General features: G+C 38.1%; 1 protein-coding gene across 1 annotated transcript in view; it reads right to left on the bottom strand.

The window, feature by feature from the left end:
* Window positions 1-676: 676 nt before the first annotated feature.
* Window positions 677-16,649, bottom strand: part of gabra3 (gamma-aminobutyric acid type A receptor subunit alpha3) — a 78,373-nt gene continuing 62,400 nt past the window's right edge. Inside the window, exons 5-10 of the mRNA XM_029447968.1 lie at window positions 13,887-14,107; window positions 7,942-8,024; window positions 7,328-7,471; window positions 5,014-5,166; window positions 1,197-1,402; window positions 677-832 (exon numbers count right to left, since the gene is read on the bottom strand). Coding sequence (XP_029303828.1) covers window positions 677-832; window positions 1,197-1,402; window positions 5,014-5,166; window positions 7,328-7,471; window positions 7,942-8,024; window positions 13,887-14,107 — 963 coding nt within the window. The remainder of the gene's footprint in view (window positions 833-1,196; window positions 1,403-5,013; window positions 5,167-7,327; window positions 7,472-7,941; window positions 8,025-13,886; window positions 14,108-16,649) is intronic.

Here is a 16,649-nt window from a genome sequence, read left to right as displayed (position 1 = left end):
GCAGCTTTGTAAACCTCACTGGTTCTACACATTTTACACAATGTAATTTCATGCTATTCTTTTACGTCTTCGTAGCTCGATGCTAGAATCTTCTGAGGTAACTGACCTCAAAAAACTTCTGGGCAAACCATTCATTATTATTTAGGAGATGTGATATATTTTTTGACAGGAGGAAAACACATTTTATAGTCTCCTTCTCAGCACTGTCAATCAAAACACAGTACGCTACCGACACCTGATTCTGTCAATCAAGCGATCCATACGAATGTAGGAAAATAATTGATTTGTTCCTTTTCAATTACTGGAACAAACAAACAAAAGTATTTTATACATTCAGCACAGGACCAAGTGCTTTAATTTTGCTCATTACGTCTCAGTGCCTGCTCTGATGCCGTCTCATGTCTCTAATACATTTCATTTGATGTAATCACTTATAAAACATCTAAAAAAATCATGTTAAATTGAAGCACTGAGGTTATCATGAGAGATTTATCAGGTTTTATTTATGTGACTTATTCGTAGCTTCAGAGAACAGCATCTTTTTGGACCCCTGCATCCACCAAATAAAACCAGGTACAAACAAGCTAATCGTAACTGGCTGTCCTCTTAAACAAACAAACAGCCCAGACTATTTCCAAATTATAAATCTGCAAGCTATGGATTATTAAATTTCATGCTAGATGTAAGGGTGCCATCTTTTTGGGGGGAAATGAGCCTCCACTAACTTTAGGATGAAACATATGCTGCCATTCTGAATCAGGGCCAGTGTCTCTGGGAGTTTACCTCTCTTTCTGCTCCCACAGTTCCGCCCCACTGTCCCTGTTCCATTTGGCTGTTAATGAATAAATAAAAGCTCTCTTTATAGTCTTTATAGAGTACTCCGCGTTGCTTTAAGGAGGGGACTTTCTATCACTGTTTCCAAAGGGCAATTTGCCCAAGTCGCTCCTCCAGTGTAAAATGTGGACCTACTGAGCAAGTTGTAGCATTTGCCAAGGTTAACAAATCCAAAGACTGAACAATTAATCTGCAGAACAAAAGTGGAAAGAAACTCCTTTCTGAAAAACGGTTACATTTGATTTTCATGAAGACGCGTTGGTTTTTGTTGGTTCAGCATAAAAAGTGTGGCCGTGTCATATCCATTAAGTAAAAAAACAAAAAACAATACAAATGTGCATATAAAAGTAAGAATCACTCACCCTTATTTCCATGCCCTCTTTTTTCCCATCCCATGCCCAGCTGCGCTTGGTGAAGTAGTTGACTGTGGCAAACTCAATCAAGGCAGAGAAGACAAAGGCATAGCACACAGCCATGAACCAGTCCATGGCTGTGGCATAGGCCACCTTAGGAAGGGAGTTTCTAGCACTGATGCTCAGGGTGGTCATGGTTAGGACAGTGGTGACCCCTGAGGATAAAATGAAAACATCAGTAAATGGACCCTTTTCTTGCACACTTAAACACTTAAAGGAACATTAATTTTTTTCAACCTGGGTCAAATTTTGCATGGGATTTGCCATCATGGCTATCTTTTAGAGATGTTGGAAACCGTTTCCACGTAAGAGAAACTTTAGACGGGTTTCAGTCCAAATGTCCAATTTAGCTCAATCATTGAAATGACCTTTTATTAGCTTAAAAGGTCAATTTAAAAGATATAAGCTAAACGATGGTCCACTGCAGAACTTCAACTTTACATAATCTATTGTGTGAAATCATAAAGTACAGATACATGCCACTAACAACATTCAATGGTGTATAAACATTGTAAGTACACTGTGTCAGTCTCGCAGGTTCAAACTGCGAGACCTAGCTTCTGTTTGTATTTGTGTTCAAATATGTGTTTTCTGTCATCAAAAGATGCCCTTTATAAAGTCGTGTCTGGTGGAGTTGCAACGTCCAAAAATACCAACAACAAACAAATTAATATAAGTCCATTTAAAAACTATGTCAATAACACTCAAGTTGGAAAAATGCTAAATTTCCTTCCTGTTGGTATATGCACAATGATATCGGCATGTCATCTGTATCGACGGATAAAGGCTACATACAAAATATATACAGTAGGTTTTACATTCAACCTAAGTCTAAGGAGTGTTCTTACTTTGCCCAGTGAATGTGTACATTTTGAAAAGCATTTTATGTCTGGATATGCCAACAGGCCATCGTGATAACAGTAAGGATAATAATGTATTGATTCCACTAAAGGAGAGACTTGATGTTATGTATAACGGCATCGGCAATCGGCCAAAATGAATTATCGTGCATCCCTATAGACATGCTATGTCCTGCATACATTTAGTGAAAACCATCTCAAGTGCACGACTGCATAATGGTTGGCTTCAATGAAGACTTTACAGCACAAGTGCAAGGGAAAACAGACTTCCATCTACAGAAATCATTTCACATCCTGGCCTTTACATTCAGTGCTGCAGGCAGGGGATGAAATGTGGGTCATACTACATAAAAGCAATCACTTCATCTGTTCCAAACTATCTACTCTGACAACACGTAAAGTGGGCTCTAAAATGAAGATTGTGTTGCAGAACAGGGAGGCCACCCCATTTTAGTGAGTCATGGTTGAGAACTTAGAATATATGACAAAAAGATTGATGGGTAACTATTTACTTTTTTTTTAAAGGACGGATTGATTGATTTTCTGGTCCTGCATTTTGCATAACTTGACTATATTCCAACATTTTTACTTTGTGCTACGTTTCTGTTTAAATATGGTATGCTCCTCACAGGGGGAAAGTAGTTAGTAGTAGTGGTGGTGGTGGTGGTGATTGTAATATCAATGAGGGCATCCTTAAGTAAAAGTTATGAATCAAGAATTGCATCTCTAAAACTTGATACCCCCCAAAACAAATACAAATAAAATCATGCATACAAAGTACAACTTGAAATCCTACAAGGGAACAGAAATAAGTTTAGTTGCTGATGACTGGTACACAACAGACCCTTATTTGAGCTGATCAATGTGACTGTGTGAACAAGAAAACAGATGTGAACACTGCTGAGAATAGGTGGCTGTAATAGGCTTCTATTCCCTCCCTGACATGAGGGAAAAAAAAAACCCCTTTATTTGCATGCATCTATTGTCCCATGTATGCATGTATGATTCATTTCCAAATCAAAAAGCAAATTATTCAACAAACGTGGGTTAAGGGGCACTTCCATAGATTATGCAGCACAAGAACAACTCTTGAAAGAAGGAGAAGGGCAAATTACATCTCATCTTTGAGTATGGGGTGATCTAAGCAGACACAATGTTCCCAACATGGGTGGTGCTGGTTGGACAAATTTAATCTATTATTAATCATAGTACAAAAGGAAAATAACATGCGTCACATATGCATCTTTTTGAAGAGAATATATTCTGACAGGTTGAATTTGGTTAAATGTTTTGGTGTCCTTTTATTTAAAAACAATATATATATTTTTATACACGCACATAAGGACAGACAAAGAAAACAAGGATTATTAATGGTCATAATTGTGTGTGTGGATAATATTGTTATAATAATCAGTGTTTCCCCTAGGTTTACTGGATGAGGACGGTCAGAGTCATATTTATAAGTGTTCACATATTTTATTTTATAACAATAATTACAATAAATAATAACAATAACAATAATTAGAACAGTTTAGAATTTTTTTTTCCAATTGTTAAAACTAATCGTAAAACACTAACGCTCTGGTCGGGACTTGGACCAGCAGCAGAGAGCTTCACTGTGGCTGCTTGTAAAAGCAGAGCTAACATCTGCATCACTGCTGCTGATTCAGGATGTGTGCGTTTAAAAAAACGTGGATATTTTCGCCTGAGTTTCCAAACGTTGAGGTCGACGTCACTCCATTTATATATTTATAATTAATGTGTTGGATTTTTTACTTTTTTGCACTTTGTAGTGCTCTCCTCTCTTTCCTCTGCTCTGTCTCTGACTTTAGGTGTGTGTGTGTGTGTGTGCGTGCGCGCGTGTGTGTCAGGAGCGGAGCCCCGCCCTTCGCGAAACAGAGGAGAGAATGTGAATGCGCAAAGCAGACACTGAAACGTTTAATTTATTTAATAAAAGAGCACCTGTTTAATGTGAAAAGTGAGTTGTGATTTAGCGCTATATATATAAAATATATATATTTTTAAAACAACTTGAATTTCAGGGGGCGCGGGGTTCCGTTGTTGGGGGAAACACTGATAATAATACATATAAAGTAAAATAAGTTATAAAAAAGGTAAATATAAATGAGTGAAAAATTACATAAATTAATAGTTTGACATTTAGAAATGGCACAGCTTGAGAGCTGTCAATTCCTTATTTGAGGTATGTTACTGAGGTGAAGCTTTGTGTGTGTGAACATGTATATTGGACACTAAATGATGAGGATCTGATCTTCTGCCATTTCCTTGAAACTGATTTATTTTGTCCACTACTGCAAACGTCTGATCTGACCCTTTACTAAGAGCCCACAGTAACTTTGGTGGGATTATCTCTGTTTTTAAAACAGATTTGTCTTGTTCCGTCTAAATAAGAGCTCAGTGAGTAATAACACTTCAGGCTGCTGTTGACATAGCTGAGCCAAACATCCTCTTCAAGAGATGCGACACATCGTCTATCACCTGCCACACTTTACCAATGTGATACTTTCCAACTTTGCTTTGACTTATCTTTGATTAATAAGCGTTTGCAGTTACAGAGGTAGGAGAAAGTCAATACTGTGATAAAAGCTTTGACAAAAATTAATTGCCTGTTCATGCCCATGTGCACCTTAATTAATGCACTTCGCTATGTTTTGTACATCGTTATGTTAATTAGAACTTTTCAAGGGGAAGATTTTTTTAAGCCACCCATTTGTTTTGCAGTTTGCTGAATCATCTGATGATGTGAACAAAATGCATCTCTGCTCATTTATTTTGCTCTCTTACCTCATAATTCAAAAGCGGCACCGACTTGTCTGAGCTGTTCAATCAATCATTTAGTGCATTAAAAAAAAAAAGTTGTATCATAAACACAAGATGGCACTCACCAAATACAGTGCGAGCAGGAACCGATTCTCTGTTTAGCCAGAAGGAGACCTGAGACAGTATGACAGTCATGATGCACGGGAGGTAGGTTTGAATCACAAAATAGCCAATTTTCCTTTTCAAATGGAAATATGTTGTCATCACTACATATTCTCCTGAGGGAGAGGAGATAAACATAGAAAGAGACGGAGAGAGACATACAGGGTCATCATTATTAATACAGCTATGCCCAGTTGGGAGCAACATATGCTGAAATATTCAAAGTTAGATTTATTAAAGTTAGAACATTTGCATCATCAAAGTAGCTAATAGGATTTTCCTTAGTTCTTTATATGAGCCATTAAACCTTATTGATTCCATGTGCTTAGAAAGATTCAAAAGAGGTTGCCATGTGCACTTTGTATGTGTATATATATGTATGTATGTATGTATATATGTATGTATGTGTGTATATATATATATATATGTGTGTGTATATATATGTATGTATGTATGTATGTATGTATGTATGTATGTATGTATGTATGTATGTATGTATGTATGTATGTATGTATGTATGTATGTATGTATGTATGTATGTATGTATGTATGTATGTATGTATGTATGTATGTATGTACATGGAAGTTAAAGCTGTAAAATGTGTTGCTGGGAACGCGTATCTGCAGTGTACAACATTCTCAGAGCCATCTTTCAAGCCTTTGATCCTCAAAATACAGATTTTCAGTATTCCTCTAAATGCACATGTACATTCTTCTACAGTTATTTTTGCTGTAGATGTTAACATCGTCATTCTAACCCTTGATATTGAACATTTCCTGGAGCTCAGATTGTGTTACTGATGGCAGCAAATGTTCCCCCAAGCACAAGCTCTCATAGCTGTGTCTGTAATCTTTGTTGCAAAGATATGAGAAAAACAGCCTTTCATTCCCTAAGGTGTCCTTTCTGAGCAGACTCTAACCAGAGCTGAACTGGCCCAAATCCTCCCATCCCCGTGGCTCACTGCAGTCCATTAGGTTTAAAGTTGAAAGAAATTAGATTTTTTTCACGTCCAAAAGCTGAACAATTTTTTTTTTTTTTCGTACTTGTAGCCAGACTTTAGTTAGTCCTCTGCAATTCGCTTGACTTAAAGTTAAACCACCGAACAGCACTGCAATAACGACGGGCTCAAGGAAAGGTATCATCTGCAGAGTTCTAAAAGTGTTGTTATTTCAACAGCTTTCACAACACTTTTTGCCTCCACAGCTTCACCACAGTTACATCTCTGGAAATGGAAAGCCAGTGTGGCTCAGTTGTAAGCTATGCACTCTTTCAGTAATTACAAACTGCCCCACTGAAGCAACCTTTTATCTAGGTCTATAGCTTTGCAGTAATCAGTATTTCAGCACTTTTTCCAGTCTTCTTGCACTGTTACCTAAAGCTGAGAGATTGATGTTAAACTACCATGTTGTTCTATTTGTTGTTTTCCTGAGAGATCTCTATCAGAATGACGTGTCAACTAACAATATCTTATAATAGCTACCTACAAGAATTTTAAAACAGGGCCCTTTGTCTGAGGTGGTTGAACTATATTCTATATTACCTGATAAATGCCATGAATGTCTTTGTTCCTAGCACATGTCAGTACCAAGTCCTTACTTTGTTATTATTACTTGTTATTTTATTCCTTTACATTAGTGTTACCATTAGCTTTAAGTCCCCCAATGGGGAAATAAAGTGATTTGATGGTGTGGGACATATTTGATGATGAGAATTTAAGACCAAATTAATATGTAATCAAAAGCACAGGCTTGCAGACTTTCCTTTTAACTCTGTGTATATTGAAGTTGATTCTGGGCTAAAGCCCAACACAGAATGGAAATAAGACTTTCACCTCTGGCACATTTCCTAATGTTATCTTTGCAAATATGCTGAATAGTTTTCTGAAAAACCGAGAAGTCATCATTTTCATGATGGACCCAAATAGTGCAAGCTGATTCCAAAATGACAGGAACAGGAGGAAAGTGCAGACTGTTACTTTATGAAAACAAACTAAAGAGTGCCAGTTTATGTCCATAGAAAAGAAGGAAGGCAATTTAATTTACTACAAATGTTATGCAGAAAACTGATTTTTCAAAAGTGTTATCCCATGACACACTCATTTTGTTTCACTGCTTGCGGTATCCTCCGACGGAAACAAAGTTTGATTTGTCAAACTGCTCTAAAATTTAGCTTAGCTGTACAGTCTGTTTACCCTGCAGGTATACAAGCTTAACGTGGATCTAAATGTAAAGCACACTGTAAACTGCTCGCTGAGCTAAGGATTGCATATAGTGTACCTGTGCTGGAACTGATGGTTTCTTTGCCAATAACATGTCCCAGTAAGTCATACTGGTTCAGCCTGGAGCCATCCTCTGCAACAGCCACAGACCTCTCGTCTCCCTGGGTCCACAGGTAGATCACCTCGTTGTTGGTGTAAGCATCTGGGGGACAGACAGAACATCTGGGTGGCACAAAATGGCTGAGAAACTAAGGACATTCCCATCAGCCTCAGCCGTACTTTGTATTTAAAGCTACTAATGAGTAAATGGCAGCATACTAACACTGCACACTAAGATGGTGCGCATGGTAAACATCAGTAGTATAAGTACAGATTCACAGAGCCAGTAGCATGGCTGTAGACTTGGGTAAGAATTGATCTAGGGAATTTATCAAGGGAACTCTCACTTCAAGCCAGTGCTTGACTACTTTTTCTGTGTTGCTAAAAGAAACACTTCTTATGAAAGTTATCCCATAGTATCATATTCCTAGTGGTGAGTGCACTTTGAGTCTTCTGAAGTTTTTCCAGGACAGCAAAGGCGCCTAACGCCTGCAGAGAACAATCACTGTTGTTTCTGCAGTGCGATTTTTATATCAAAGTCTGTTTTTGTTGTGACCATCTGGACTGACTTACAACTTCCGAATTTCAGAGGACAGGCGTGTGCATCCATCGGGAAATCCTCCAGGTGCATGGGGCACTCGGCATGAATAGTCAACCTGAGGGGGGGCAGAGGGAGAGACGGGGAGAGACAATACTCCACGGGTCAGGCTGCAGTATGGTTACAAACACATCATGACATATGTGACCACAAACAAAACGGTGCATTTTCATAGTCCAAAATTCATCGACGGACATGAAGTGAATGTCCCTTGAAATTGTTTGAGGAAACTCGATGTCTCTATTGTTTTTTTACATGACAAAGTAACTGAGATGAGCCTTTATTGATCCCCAATAGCAGGTGTTGCAGTTGCACAAAGAAACAAAAAAAGGACAGATGGATGAAATGGAATCAATATAATTTATATATTAAGTAATAACCGTATAATCAATAAAAATGTAAATTATACAAGAGTATTGAACTCACTATTACAAGGCAAGCAGTACACGTATAGCACCCACAACCAGTGTTGTATTTCAAACTAATAGTGCAGTACGGTCTCAAGTGAAGGGACAGTGATGGTGTGATTAGTAGCCACAAAATACAGGACTGTCTCAGAAAATTAGAATATTGTGATAAAGTTCTTTATTTTCTGTAATGCAATTAAAAAAACAAAAATGTCATACATTCTGGATTCATTACAAATCAACTGAAATATTGCAAGCCTTTTATTATTTTAATATTGCTGATTATGGCATACAGCTTAAGAAAACTCAAATATCCTATCTCTAAATATTAGAATATCATGAAAAAGTATACTAGTAGGGTGTTCAACGAATCACTTGAATCGTCTAATTAACTCGAAACACCTGCAAGGGTTTCCTGAGCCTTGAAAAACACTCAGCTTGGTTCAGTAAACTAAATCACAAGTATGGGGAAGACTTTCTGATCTGACTGCTGTCCAGAGGACCATCATTGACACCCTCCATCAGGAGGGTAAGACACAAAAAGAAATGTCTCAAAGAGCAAGCTGTTCACAGAGTGCAGTTTCAAAGCACATCCACAAAAAGTCTGTTGGAAGGGGGAAATGTGGCAGGAAACGCTGCACAACCAAGAGAGATGACCGCAGCCTTAACAGCATTGTGAAGAAGAGTCGCTTCCAGAATTTGGGGGAGCTTCAAAGACAGTGGACTGAAGCTGGAGTCCAGGTATCAAAAGCCACTGTTCACAGACGTGTCCGGGAAATGGGCTACAATAGCCGTATTCCCATGGTCAAGCCACTTCTGAACTCAAGACAACGGAAGAAGCGTCTGACTTGGGCTATGGAAAAGAAGCACTGGACAGTTGCAGAGTGGTCCAAAGTCCTCTTTTCAGACGAAAGCAAGTTTTGTATTTCATTTGGAAGTCAAGGCGCCAGAGTCTGGAGAAAGGCTGGAGAGGAGCAAAATCCAAGTTGCTTGAAATCCAGTGTGAAGTTCCCACAGTCAGCGATGGTTTGGGGAGCCATGTCAGCTGCTGGTGTTGGTCCACTGTGTTTCATCAAGCCCAGAGTAAATGCAGCTGTGTACCAAGAGATTTTAGAGCACTACATGCTTCCGTCTGCTGAAAAGCTCCATGGAGATGAGGAATTCATTTTCCAGCATGATCTGGCACCTGCCCACAGTGCCAAAACCACCAGTAACTGGTGTACTGACCATGGCATTACTGTCCTCGATTGGCCTGCCAATTCCCCTGACCTGAACCCCATAGAGAATATGTGGGGTATTGTGAAGAAGAAGCTGAAAGACACCAGACCCAACAATGCTAATGAGCTAAAGGCCGCTATTGAAGCATCCTGGGCATCCATAACACCTCAGCAATGCCACAGGCTGATTGCCTCCATGCCACGCCGCATTGATGCAGTAATCCGTGCAAAAGGATTCCCAACCAAGTACTGAGTGCATTAATGGACATTTTCAAATGTTTGATTTTGTTTTGCTGTTATAAATCTTTTTTTTTACTTGGTCTGAGGAACTATTCTAATTTTTTGAGATAGGATTTTTGAGTTTTCTTAAGCTGTAAGCCATAATCAGCAATATTAAAATAATAAAAGGCTTGCAATATTTCAGTTGATTTGTAATGAATCCAGAATGCATGACATTTTTGTTTTTTTAATTGCATTACAGAAAATAAAGAACTTTATCACAATATTCTAATTTTCTGAGACAGTCCTGTATGGTATATGTAGCATAATATACCATCTGCTATAACAGCCTACACCAGAATAATATGTAATATATATATAAGTAATAATACTTAATGTTGGTCTGTAATATAAAGATAGAATACTATATATAATAGTACATATAGTACATTGTATAACATGCAATATAAGATGGTATTTAGAAATATAATAACATAATATACAGCATAGAGTATAAAACATAATATAGATAATATACTATAATAAAGAATAAATATAGTATAATGTGTAATACATATGTATTTGCAGTTTTTTTGTGCTGTAAAAACTGGAGGAAGACACTGCTCTCTCTCCGCCCGCTCGTAGCCACCGGCGGTAATGAGTGCTCAGCTTAACGACATAGAAAAACTCTCAGAAACCAGAGTTTATTTCCTTTGGTCAGATGGCCACAAAATGCACTCGAAGTCAATAGAGAAATGGTTCATATTATCTCACTCATACATGTTTAATCAACATGGAGATTACACAAACAAAACAGCAACCCATGAAGCCGTCCTATAGTAGACTGAGGTAAACTCGTAAATGGACCAAAAACTGAGTTTTTGTAACTCAATTTCAACATTTTATAGTCCATGCGTCAACTCTAAACTGGGTTATTTGAGCCACCGGGATGGGAACAGAACAAGTTAATGTAGCAAGTTTGTGTAGTTCTCATTTGTAAAACATGTCAGCTATACTGAATATGGCTTGATCCGTCTACGGTCTCATTCTTGTATTTGATATTGTACTGTATGTATTGTATACCTTAGTACTGTGTACAAATTTGACATGTACATTTGTATATTCTATGAAGAGCATGATAAAATCAGTAAATTGGTCTCCTTGTGTTGCACTAGCAACAAGCCTGTGTTTATTACATCCTCTTGGCTGTTCTATGGTGCTGCCTCATTACTGATAAGTCGCAATAAAACATGAATCAAATGTTAGCAAGGCACCGCTGCACATCATACAGCACGTAAACCAGCCTCTAATTGATGAAACTCATCTCATTGCTAGGCTGTACTGACATGCTGACAGAAGCAGAGGCAAAATAAAGGTTTACTAAATGTTTAATTACTTTGAACAAAGAAAGGAAACGAGACGTAAGTCTACAACAATGCGAGCGGCTCCTCGGGCCTTAGTGCTTTAAATAAGAGCCTCAAAGCTGCTTGCTTACATTCTCGCAATGCTAGCATGCTAATGTTTAGCATGTATAATGTTTGTCAAGTTCACCATCTTGGTTTAGCGTGTTAGCATGCTAACATTTGCTAAATAGGATAAAACGCATCGTACAACTGAGACTGATGGGAATTAAGTTTTAAAGGTATTTGGTCATAAACCAAAGTATTGGAAATGTTTAAATTCTAACCTGATGGCAACGCTATATGAACAATTACAGAATCAGTAAATTACTACAAATGATCTTCAGGGGGACATGAATATGTTTACTCGATGTCAGGGCAATCCATCCGACAGATGTTGGGATATTTTTAATAGATCCGTGCTGTAATTGCACCAACTGTAGTTGTAGCACAGTTATTTCTGTTGTTGGTTGTTTATAAGATGTTTTGTCCAATTTGGGGATTTAAGAATAAATAAATAAATTCTAAAAGTTTGAACCAAAAATATACCCCACTGTCTTTTGATGTGCCCATTTCTAAACCTTTCATAAATGAATATTCTCTATGCGGGGAACAGAATTGCTTTAGTTACCGCATAGTGTTGGAGGTAAACTGAGTGATACACACTCACAAAAAAAACAAGACTGCTGCAGCACTGGGAGACAATACCAGCTCCCTCAATGCAAAAATAATGATGCAATCCTGCAGAGCGGAGGCCTTCACACCATTTGTCAATTCAGATGCTGTAGACGTGCTGATTAAATGGATATAAGCGGCTGCTTAGTGAGGAGTATAAATCAACACATGGTACGATGGTGAGGCACTTCCTATGAAATTAGATTGATTTAAATTCTAAAGCTTCGTACCTGTGAAAGGTGCTCAGGCAAATTTAAGTTATCAGGCTCTCTTTTGGAGTGTTACCCAGTGCCTCTAACAATGCAGCCACTTTTTCCTTTAGATCCCCTTCAAAAAAGCCAATGCTCCATTATGAAGGAAAGGTAGTTCATGCATTGAATACTTACAAAAATAAAAAAAGTCCCATTGCATATTAGCCTCAGGGATTCTTGGGATATTTTGGAGGGTGTTAGTTAAAATGGAAATGGTCAAAAAGAATAAGTAGCTTTTAATACCATAAATAAACCGCAGGATCTGAATAAACCCCTTTGCAAATGCAACACAAGAGATAGCGACTCCAGAAATGATGTTTTGCTTAGTGGCTTGAAATTGAATAGAAATGTAGTTTCAAACTGTATATGTGATGACCGATAAGCTGGTTCCAAAAAGGATTTTTGCTTTTGTCTGGCAGAGGTTTATCATACTTTGCTTGATTCAGTCCTTGTAATATATATGTATATAGAGATCAAATGTCTTCCTTGGCCTTGGCAGAACTGCCACCACATCACAAATCTACTCATGTGGGAATACAAAATCAAATCCTTTCACGATTTAATTTTCACCCTTGAAAATCAATACTGATCTTGTGGACGAGCAACATAAAAGTATTTCTTTTAAAGTGCTTCAAGGCTCTGATGCAAAGGCTGATTGACAATGATTAGATGGATTGAAACTAAAAAATAATTTTTGCTCCAGTCATGTAGATAATGCTACTCACAGACTGTGACTAGCTGATGCTACTTGCAGTGTATTTTGGGCACGGCATGCTCACAGTGACACTCTTTGATCAAGTGATTATTCATCGAGTTGTGTGTCTGTGTGTGTGTGTGTGTGTGTGTCTGGAAGTCGGTTATCTGACGCTCAGACAGATGAAATGATCAGAAATGATACAGATAGCTGCTGCAAAAAACACCACAACTTTATTTTTAATCCCTGGACCTTTCATCTGGCACATCCTGACATTTGTGGTGTCAAGTGAAATGTCTTAACATCTATTGGATCCATTGCCATGAAAAGTTTGGTACAGAAATTCATGTCCCGCTCAGGATGACTTGTAATAACTTTGTTGATCTCCTGACTTTTCATCCGTCAGTATCGGCAGGTAAAATGTATTATTTGTCCAATATTTTTGTTAATGATCAATTACCTGCAAAGCTAATGACATTCCCACTAGAGATGGAAATAACGTATCCCTTCGCTGATTTGAATAATTCCGTTTCTTTCAGTTCAAAGATTCATATAGTCACTGACTACATAGTTTACTTGCTGTTTTTCTAAGCTAATTGAACACAACACCTTCCATTACATGGTTACACCATATGTGTTGCTTGTTCAAGCTGTTATGCTCATTTCAGTACAAAACTTGGCCACTACAACACGGTTTATACGTTTAAGGGCTCATTAAGACAACAGCTATTGATTCAGTCAGCGACAATGTTTGAATCAATTCAGTTTGAAGATTCTGTGTCAGAGTTATTGAACTACCTGCCAGCCTCCACTCTACTTTGTTGTTTAGGGCTCAGTAGCAAATGTTAAGATGCTAACGCACTAATCTGAGATTGGTGAACAAGGCTAACATTATACCTGCTAAACATCAGCATGTTGACATTATCACTAGGTTTAATTGGTGCGCTAACATTAGCATTTAGCTCAAAGCATTACTGTCCCTAAGTACAGCCTCACAGAGGCACGGCTGTAGACTAGTTAAAGTACAATACTCAACAAAGAAGTGGCAGTTGCTTACCTCATCGTGTAGAGAAGCGTGCCGTTGTCGACTAGTCGTAGCAGTTTGTTAGGAGTCGTCATGTTGTGGGCCACTGATTTCTTTCCGTTGTGGAAAAAGGTGTCAGGAGTCCAGATCTTACTGGCCAGGAGGTTGTTGAGGGGTAACACTTGCATGGGCCCGTCAAACTTCAGCCTCTCATCTCGCCAACTCTGACGGAAGAAGACATCGATGGTGTACTCCTGAGGGGAAAATAGTGCAGAAGTTTAGTTGGGAAGACAACGGTTCATACAGAGATGGAACTGGTTACAGAAAGGTAAACCATTTGGTTGTTGTATTTATTCCATTAAACATTAATGGATGCTTTTTATGGCAGACATTTTGACTTGTCATCGTTATGAGATGACAAAGAAATGTCATGTTAAAGATTGCTGCATTAGAAAAAAGAAAAAGAAAATCCAACATAATAATTTTTTACATGATAACACAAACAAATAACACGACGATGTTTTTAGGTGGAATCATCACATGTGGCAGCTGTTTGTGAACGTGCTTTCAGTCTGCCATCATTTTTAATAGCACAGGTGTGTGCCATGCTTTACCATCTGTCATCAACAAACGGCTTCAACAGAAAGAAAACAGCCAGCACATATAATATATTGTCCTTTTCTACAGTGATGGTTTCCTACGTCGTGTAATTACTACTCCGCTAACAATGTAATGTTTGACACAAATGAGCATCAGCAAGAAAGCTTGTAATACATTTGTTTCATCTTTTATTAATATGCAACAAGGTCTTTCGCCGTTGTCACTAACGCACACAACTACATCAAATAAAACGAATGCAGGAAGTAGCCAGTCAAAAGGAATTTATTTCACATTATTCATTCAATAGGACTTGGTGTCCTAGCAACAGACTTCCCTCATCAGCTCTGTGCAGTGGCTGTGCAGACAGAACGCAGCTGTCTTTGCAGAGTGAGATGGAAATAAGCTGTCTGTATCTCATGCCAGAGTACACATTACTGGTGATCAATATGTGTTTCTCTCTTATTCGCTTTGTGCTTTTGCTCGTACGGTGAAAGGGCTTGCGTAACTGCACTGCTCTGCTCACCAGTGAGCTGTAAGTGGTTTCTCCCTGAGTGAAAAAACTGATGAAGTCATTTCTCAGTGGGTTTAACAGCAGGAAGCCATCATCCTCAGCAGGAGAGGTGTACAGCTTCCACTCAACATATCAACAGGGTTTCTCTAAACAGCGCAGGGTGGACATCTGCTAATTGATGTGATTGACCTCCTGGCGGCCTGCATCCAGTACCATAAAGCACAGCCTCTGTCCTCACGACAGTGCTCTTAACTAGCCCAGAGAGCTTAACGGACACATAAAAGTTTCCCTTTCCCCCCCCCACCTATTGAGTTATGTTCCTCATTTATTTACTCTCTGTTCAGTAATGTCTAAGGTGTCTACAATCTCTACACATCTAATAACAAAACAGGGATTGAAAGAGTGTTAGAAAACTTTACTCAAGTAAAAGGTTTACTTGTTATTAATAACTTTGGTGTGTTATTTGATGATGCTCTATGGTATATACTATTACATTAAAGAACACCTTCAGGCTACAAAATAAAGTGCAATAACATGTCAACGTAAACAGACTAGTGGAAAAACATCACGCCGCATTAGAATTAATCAGAAATGAGGACAAAATTCAATACAAATTTAATTAAACAAATGACACCGCGCCGGGTGCAACAAACATTTTAAAGCTACATACATTAAATAAACTGCCACTTTAACAGCAGAATAAAGCATCACCACGGCAGCCAACACAGTTCAGACATTATAACAGCAGCTACAGCCTACAAACACGCATATTAAAGCCACAAAGAGAGCCTGCACAGTTTTTACACACACACTGCGTTGTAAGGCAACACACGTTTTCATTGAGAGAGTGAGTTACATCCATTAGTCTTATCCATAACCCATAATGACGTCATCCTCAACTGAGTGCAGTTTCACCTCCCTGAACATGGAACTCTGCCAAACCAGCAGCTTCTTCTTAGTTGCAGCTGCTGATTAAACACCTTTCTTCAGTTGTCTCACGGTTTATCATGACTTTTCATGGGACTTAGTATAAAAATGTTGTATCAATTATTGCCACTGTTGCTTCAGAATTTTAAGAAATGTCAGAAAGTCACAATTGACTCTACGGAGCAAACTCAAACGAGCGGTTGTCGGCTCTCTCTCCACTTCGAGGATGAGCAAGTGGAACATTGACAGGACGTCACAGGTAAAGTGACAAAGAGGGCAGAGGATAGGATTACGTCACTAAGGTAGATTTAACTTGCTAATGTTAAGTTAGCTATATTTTACAGTTTAAATATACATTTGCAATGTATTCTCTTTTAATATTCATAGCCAACTGATTATTAATATTTATAAGATATTTTGAAATAATGTTCCAGATAACTTTATGTTAACGTTAACGAACTCAGTGAACTATGGGTAACGTTACTTCAATAAACGTTTAAAAATAATTTCCAAAGATGTTGATATAAACGATGTATTAAATATTTCGGAATTAATTTTGTTTAAATATTTTTACAAGAAGAGAAAGTTGCCTGAAGAAAACGTTCCTTTAGCTAGGGAGGGGCTCGAGGTGTTTTGAATGGAAAATATGTAATGTTAGTACGTGTTGCATGATCAAATATTTGTAATGTGAGGGAATTATCTATTGCTATTCATTCTCAAATGTAACCTTATTAGAAAAGTAGATAAGCAGGAGTCGT

The sequence above is a fragment of the Cottoperca gobio genome, chromosome 14, assembly GCF_900634415.1.
Source record: "Cottoperca gobio chromosome 14, fCotGob3.1, whole genome shotgun sequence".
Classification (NCBI taxonomy): domain Eukaryota; kingdom Metazoa; phylum Chordata; class Actinopteri; order Perciformes; family Bovichtidae; genus Cottoperca; species Cottoperca gobio.
Note: the sequence above shows the minus strand (reverse complement) of the source record. Positions and strands in the feature narration are given on the sequence as shown.